General features: G+C 38.6%; 1 protein-coding gene across 1 annotated transcript; it reads right to left on the bottom strand.

Annotated features, from left to right (window-relative positions):
- Nucleotides 1-664: 664 nt before the first annotated feature.
- On the bottom strand, nucleotides 665-7,876 carry LOC308135020 (ceramide synthase 2-like; the record flags this gene model as incomplete). The annotated part of the gene is made up of 10 exons (XM_080502884.1): nucleotides 665-874; nucleotides 1,253-1,406; nucleotides 1,513-1,622; nucleotides 3,483-3,611; nucleotides 3,931-4,023; nucleotides 4,975-5,025; nucleotides 5,290-5,347; nucleotides 5,525-5,643; nucleotides 6,743-6,860; nucleotides 7,710-7,876. The coding sequence occupies 10 exons, from the start codon at nucleotides 7,874-7,876 to the stop codon at nucleotides 665-667; spliced, it is 1,209 nt and encodes a 402-aa protein (XP_080359010.1).
- Nucleotides 7,877-8,106: the final 230 nt, after the last annotated feature.

An 8,106-nucleotide genomic window follows, 5' to 3' on the forward strand; every position in this document is an offset into this window, starting at 1 on the left:
ACGTTAGTTCCCTTCTTTATTGCTTCAACATATCAAGTTTTACAGTTCAGATCTAGGATATACAACCAGTGATACATTAATTAACAGCATTTTCAATGTCTAAAACATCACAGGAGACATGTTTAGAAAGACTAAAAGAGAACTTTATTTTCAGCATTTAAATACTACCTGCAAATATGTAACATCCTTACTATTTTCCAGCGAGACATACATCAACATATTTAGTATACAGCTTTGATATTAATTGAGTTTTATTACCTTGTTTAGCTCTGTGAAGTTGTTGCATTAAAAGTCTAAAAACAGTCTACAGTACAGGACACAATGGATGAAAACAAGCACAGATTCCTCCATTTCTCTTCAAACAAAGACTGAAATTCCAGTTGTATTCTAAAGAATGATTGTGTCGGCGTTACTGATGCTCAGCATGGACCGTGCACACTGGAAGTGACGCCAGAAGCAGAGTGGCGCAGCGGAAGCGTGCTGGGCCCATAACCCAGAGGTCGATGGATCGAAACCATCCTCTGCTAATTTGGCTGTTTTACGAGGACTGGAGGATTTCTTCTTTGTTAATTCCTTCAGAGTGAAACATGGTGTCACCTCAAAAGAGTCTGTGTAAAGTCACAAGTGGATATTATACAAAATAAACCAGTAGTTGTCTCGGTCTTCACTGAGCTTTACGCATTCTGTCCGAGACAGACGACCTGTGGTTGGTCAGGTTATTAAGGACGCAGCTGTTTGTTAGCATTGACAGTTTGGAGTTAAGAGTGTCTTTACTTTTCTCCCAATAGCATTCTCCTTCTTGATCCACATCTCCTTTATCCTCCTCCTCCTCTTCAACTTCGCTCTCTTCATCACTGCGCTCATCTTTTTCCAGCTGAGGGTAGAAGAAGACGCTAACGGTTTAAAGTAATTGACAAAACTGAGCAGATCGTCGGTTGTTAAACGTTAAACCAAAATATGAACGATGTCATTACTTATTTTGTTGATAGAGAGACTCGAGGGCCACAGGTCAAGATATAGTAGATGCTATAGTGATGGGGTTCTTTTAATCCACCTAACAGGGATGTGAACTTGGTGATGTGAACTTGTGATCCTCCAGATGTTCATGTGTGATTGCTCTGTGTTAACCTTGTAAAATTGTGTGAAATGTCACCCAGTGTTTGCTGGGATCAGCTCCACCCTATCCTGCATGAAGCTGGTATGGGGGGAAAAAAAGGTTATCTTATAGCTTTGCTTGACTGCGAGTACGTACCTTGCCATTCAGGAACTTATAGATCATACGTAAAATTAAGCCTGCCCAGAAGATGTGAAGAGCTTGAAGCACCATCAGGAGAACATTGAAGAAGTAGTAGCCGGCAAAGGGCTCAAACACTTCCATGGACAGAACCAGAGTGGTGTGGATGATTCTGGAAATAAATCACAAAATTGGAGTGCAAATAAAAAGTCCTGATATAGTAATTTGGTAGTTTGTTGAAATGAATGAATGAATGAATGAATGAATGAATATCTTACTTGCTAGGGAAAATCACCAGTCGAGTCACGAGAAAGACCACAGCAAACACGATGAACAGTGTGTCACATGTTTTCCTCCAGCCAGTGCCATAATTAAACATCTTGGCAGACTGCACAATCAACAATACAGTATGAGAAAGAAGAAATCACACTTCAAAACGTTTGTTTCGTCAATGGATAGGATTGAGTAAGACGAAAAAAATTAAATCCATGTTCAGTACGGTTGAATAAACATCTGAGCTCAGCTGAGTAGATTCAGTGGAATGAGATGCTGTTTAATATAAGCTTCAGTGTTATACATATTGATTCTATGTCTTATTTGCCTTTGTATGCTGATGCTTTGCTCCAATAAGCTTTCATCTGGTGAGACCAGCAAGACTTACATCAACATATTTAGTATACAGCTTTGATATTAATTGAGTTTTATTACCTTGTTTAGCTCTGTGAAGTTGTTGCATTAAAAGTCTAAAAACAGTCTACAGTACAGGACACAATGGATGAAAACAAGCACAGATTCCTCCATTTCTCTTCAAACAAAGACTGAAATTCCAGTTGTATTCTAAAGAACGATTGTGTCGGCTTACTGATGCTCAGCATGGACCGTGCATACTGGCCCATACCAGAAGCAGAGTGGCGCAGCGGAAGCGTGCTGGGCCCATAACCCAGAGGTCGATGGATCGAAACCATCCTCTGCTAATTTGGCTGTTTTACGAGGACTAGAGAATTACTTCTTTGTTAATTCCTTCAGAGTGAAACATGGTGTCACCTCAAAAGAGTCGGTGTAAAGTCACAAGTGGATATTATACAAAATAAACCAGTTGGTGTCTCGGTCTTCACTGAGCTTTATGCATTCTGTCACAATTAAAGGTCAGACTGCTGTACTGTTTAAGTTAAAATAAGTAAAGTAAATACAATTTTAGACATATCTTTTAAGGAAGTGGCTGCCACCTCTTATGCATCCACAGTGAAAGTCCCAGAAATTTCAATAAGGTCTAAAACAGGGATAACCTCTGCATGACCTTATATCATACACGGAATTTGCCTTTACTACAGTTCCATGGTTTATCACTTTCACTATATTTTACAAGGATTTATTTTCAAAAATTTACAAGACGTAACACACTACTGTGATTTCGGTTCAAATCGCAACATATTGTTAAACTCTGATTATAGTTTGCAACATTTATACAATAATTGTTGCTATCCAGACAGTAAAATACAGCCTGGTGTGGGTAGGATATTATCATGGACTTCTTTCACAACATAACAATTTATTTATTTATAAATATTAATTTTATTTATTTATTTATTATCATAACAAGTTTTATTTGCTTACACTGGGCGCATCCAAACCTTTATCAATAACAGCCAAGTTTGATCATATGAGAGTGTCTGAGGGATAACGTCCCCTGATTATGATACATGTCTTCTAATATCGCAATATGCAAGCATGAATTGCATATTGAGTTGCATATTGCATATAATTATAGTGTTAGAGTGCAAAAGAGCAAAACACACATAAAATCTGACCTGACTGGGGCCACAATCTGGACACAATTGATTCTCAAACTGTGGTGCATACTCCCTCTAGTGGTATGTTGAGGAAATCCACAAATATATATATATTTTTAATTGAATTAATGTGAAAAAATTGCATATTCACATGAATAAAAAACATAGAATATGACTCTATAAACCATGACATTTATATCAGAATTAAGATTTATGTTTCTTAAATATTTAATAATCTAAAAAAATAAAACACCCAACTTTAGAATTTAGATTACCGGTAAAACATGTATGTGAGGTTAAATCAAAGATTTCACATTACTCATTGGTGTTGTGTGTCTCTCTGTGTTTGCTTATTTGAAGAGCTCAACACTTTCTCAGGAGGTACACTCCATAAAAACCATTTGCCAAAACAATCGAAAATCGAAATCAACCATGAAATATAACGGTTTGCTAGATACCTCCAGCAGGATGTCTGAGGAGTCGTGGAGCAGCATGACCAACGTGCCGATTCGGATGTAGTTGGCACAGTAGGAGAAACTCAGCAAGAACATGGTGGCCAAATGATGGATCACTTGTTCCTTAAAATCCTGGCAAAGCAAACACATGAAGAGTTATATAAAAAAAAAGTTATATAAAACAAGTCAACCTTCATCTGTCAACTGAATGATCTAAACACCGGATCTCTCAGTCACTTATTAACCATGTGAGGGAGAAGTTGCTAAATAAAGCAGAGGTGAAAGGAGCGTGAAATATGACCACAGTGCAAAAAACATAATCCTAATACCTCAACTTAAGCACTTCTCTGAAGGGCAAATGTGTTGTGAGCTTGAGGGGGAAAAAAATCAGTTGTGTAACAAATGTCAGTCGGAGGATTAGTGTCATTTGTCGGAGCGATAATGTCCACACCTTCCTCTTGATATCAACAGAGATCCTGAGCAGCAGAGAGCCATAAAACCCCAACTCCAGCATGTAGTACCAGTAGTGAGCCCGCTCCATGCGCTGTGGGAGAAGTCAGTAAGAAGGTGGTTCAAAAGCAGCTGAAGGCACATATCACTTGTGACTAAACTACATTTAGTCATATGATATCATATGATTAGTAAAAACCTCAACCTGTTTTTTTTTTTTTTATATAATTTATGTTTATTAACCTTAAAATAATAATGGCACAAGTATATCCCTAACCCTAACCCTAACACATCCCTCTTACAGAGGGATGTGTGCTGGGCCCGTAAGCCAGAGGTCTATGGATTAAAAACATCCCACATCAGGCTTTAATACAAATCTTCTTTATAGATTTAGTTTAAGACAGATGCCACAAGCTCAAACCCTGGTATAAATCTGGTATCTATGCGTCAACTTATGAGGAGCTTTCTAATCGAAATAAGTAGAGAAACTTGCAGCATCCATCCAATCAATGGAGTAACTATATTATTTAGTCACCAGGAGGAATTCCTGTAAAAGAGGCTCTGCAGTTGACAACCAGCCAAATAAAAAAAATTTTTTGGACATTACCTTCTACTTTGTGATTCCACCCTAAATCCCAAACAATGGACAATAAAGGTAACTTACTGTGAAAATATTTGTTAATTTCAGATCAAAACTTGAATTTTAGAGCAGCTACAATATGGCTTAAGGCATGAGAGGATTCAAACAACAAACAGAGGTAAAGATGAAGAACTTCCAGATTGTTAGTAAGCCAAATCGGCATGGCAAGTTTGAACACTGGCAACAATACAAACCAATACATACACGCACTCGCGTACACACACACGGTGCAACAAAGCTTTACGACATGTGGCTTCCTTTAAATGTCCACTTTCAGACCAACTTAATCTGATTTTTTTTTTTTTTTCTTACTGAGATTTCATCAGTGCTTTCCTACATTACACAAACATCTGCAGCTGACTGTGTTTATGCAGAGCTTACAGATAATCTGAATATTGCTTTCACCTGAACTGGATAATCTCTCCAGCATTCCCGGTGGTCCCAGAACCAGGATCTCTATAGAAAAAATAAATAAACAAATAAAAGAGAGACGGAAAAGATGAAGAAGTAACATCATTAGAGCAAAATGCATGGGAGAAAAGTAAGAGAGTAACTTAGACTATGTTCATTTGCGTTATCAAGCTTTGTTATTATATCATCACTGAATAGAAAAGAAAATAATTCGAGAACGTATAAATTGCGAGTTTGAGGGGATGAGCTGGGCTGCCTAGGAGTGAAAGCATGTGCATGGTAAAAAAAACAAAAAAAAATCATACTAACGTCAATCAAGCAGAACAGTCCAGCTAGAAATGCTGTGAGGTAGAAAATGAACCTCCATCTGCGAAAAAAAAAGAAAAGACAACATTTGAGATCAGAGGTGTACCTCTTCCAAATGTCGTCACATTTTCACAGGTGTTTTTTTTCCTTCTTCCCTGTTGTGTGAATTTTGTAGTGGTTGGTGAAGGAAGCACTCTCAACGGCAGTCATGTGTAACTAGTGACAAGAAGGCACTTACGCAGCTTCGCCGAACTTCTTGGTTTGACATGGTCTGTCTTGGTTCCTGCGGAGCCTGAACCAGATCTCAATCTGCCTCTGGGTTTTTCCACTTGACAGCATCAAACTAACAATTTCACTCTGAAACAGCAGCAACAGAGAAAACAGCGCAGGAGTTTTAGAGGGTTGTGAACATAGGATTTAAAAAAAAGAAAAAGAAAAAGAAATGGAGTGAAAAAAAATGCACCCATAGTTCATAATGAAGTATTTATCATATGCAAACCGAAGACATTTAATGTCGTTATTTCAGATGCACGTGAACAAGAAGTGACTATTAAAAAACATTAATGCTGTGTTTCCTCATTCCAGGAACAAGGATGTGTTCTGATTAGATCAATGAAAGGATTATTTCAGCAATGTTCAAACTTCCTTTCTTTTTATACAGGCATACAAAGGCAGTGGAGCGGAATAAAAAACCCCAGGCAAGATAATCCAGACAGCATCTAAATCACAACCAAGGAGAGAGGAATGTCTACGAACCACAAACTGAAAAATGATCAGTTCACAAACAGCGTCTTTAGTTTCGGTCTCATTCCCATTAGCATGGATTCCTCTATGTTAAGTCGTTGTCTGTGGTCTCTGGTTATTTGCATCCCACGATTTGAAGTTTTCCCACAGTTCCATATCTGTTCAGTTGCTGTACCCCAGATTGGTGGCTTCATCACACCTTCGCCATTTGTGTGAGATCCATTGTTAGTTGCACAACTGACTATCAGAGGCCGTTCAATACAATTTGACCCTTTCAAACATAAAGTAAATGGAGGTATGAATTCAAAAGCAGCACAAAGGAGGTTCTTAAATATAACTGACACATTTGATAGCGTTTAAATACTGATGCTTCAGTGTGTTAATAACATACCCTATTTAATCTGTAGATTTTATGATCGAGGTCCTTTAAAAAAAAGTCACGAGAAAAGCTGTAAGGTAAAACAGTGAGTTTGAACTAGTTTGTCCTCTTTGTTTAACCTAATATTGAACCGGTTTGTGTTTGATTAAGACTATTTTAAATACTGGAAATGTGTCAAAACGTAAAACGTAAAGATTTTGTTGTTGTTTTTATTTTGAGAGGTTCTGAAAACTGCAATCATTGAATAACAAGTTCATTTTATCATCTCATTAAAGGTGTACCCCATATTTAAAGGGAGTCTTTGGACTTTTTCTGAGCGACTGCCGTTCCCACCTGCGTAGGCTGTCGGCTCCTCTGGGTGTAAAACGACTCCAGCTTCGGGGAGGGGGCAGCAGTGACGAGCAATCTATTCTTCACCCCGAGACATCTGCCCATGGGCGGGGCAAAAAACCTGGAGATGAACGGAACAAAAGACAGCTTAGAGAAATGATGCTGCGTCGTCAATGCTGCTGGGCCTGTAGATATTGTACACAACAAGCCTGGCAATGGAGATGCGTTTGTGCTCGACATGCAAGTATTGCATCGCCACCAAACACTTTGTTAAAACAAATAGATGCTCTTCCTAGAAACTGTGACAAGGAACGGGAGGACTCCTATCAGATTATAGCATTTTGGAAGTAATTTGTTTTCATAGAATGGTGAGATCAGTGTAATATTACGCACAAACCAGAACAGTGTCGCAGTTTTATAGTACTCCTAAAAAATGAAGTAGGTGCTTCTTATCCACTCTTAACAAGCCTCCTCCACTCTACACATAACTCTTAAAGCTGAGATTTCAATGTTGCACGCAGTAACTGACATTTTTTTACAATTTTTCATTGAAAAATAGCTAATTGTGAGGAAAGATTTTGTAATTTGTTCCTTATCTCGCTCTCTGTCTTACTATCTCCCGGGAGTAAAATAAGCCTTGTTTCCTGATCATAACAAAGCCTGCCTCGCTCTGCCATAACACCTGCTCACGATTCTGCAGCTCATATCATCTTACCGCGGACAAAAAGTCCTCTATATGACACCTGAGACTTGGTCATATTCAGGATATGCTGTGTGCCTTTTTGGAAAACACGCCACATAGACAGTGCAGTCTTATTCTGTGTTTAACCTTTTAGATAACTGAGCTTCTTTAAAAAAAAAAAAAAAAGAAAGAAAGAAAGAAAGGAATGTGGGGTTTTTTTTCACATTAGACTGGAGGACGTATTTAATTGTCAAAGCCTCTTCCTGAAAACGTGTTGGTGTTTTGTACCTTTCAAACACGTAGCGCATGGCGACGAAGCCAAGAGCGAGGGGCAGCGCTATCAAAAGGTCACAGGGTTGCGGTCGATCGGAGTCGTCCAGCTGCTCCATGTCTTTCCATGTTACACCGGGAGGAAGCCAGTAATCCTGCCTCCATAAGTCCGGCAGCAGGTCCATTCTACTGTGGAGGGCAAAGTCAAAGAAGAAACAAGTGGCAGGAGGGTTAAAAACACATCGTATCATCTGAGTAAACCCATCCTTCCATATATCTTCTATTCTACTTTATCCAACCTATAGGGTCACGAGAACTGTCCCAGCTGAATATATGTAAAGGCAGGCATCATCCTGCAGGGCAAACACATTGTTTCAGTCTTAAGTACATGCAATTTAAAGTCAACAATTACCTT

This window comes from Blennius ocellaris (genome assembly GCF_963422515.1).
Source record: "Blennius ocellaris genome assembly, chromosome: 10".
In the NCBI taxonomy this organism is placed as follows: Eukaryota; Metazoa; Chordata; class Actinopteri; order Blenniiformes; family Blenniidae; genus Blennius; species Blennius ocellaris.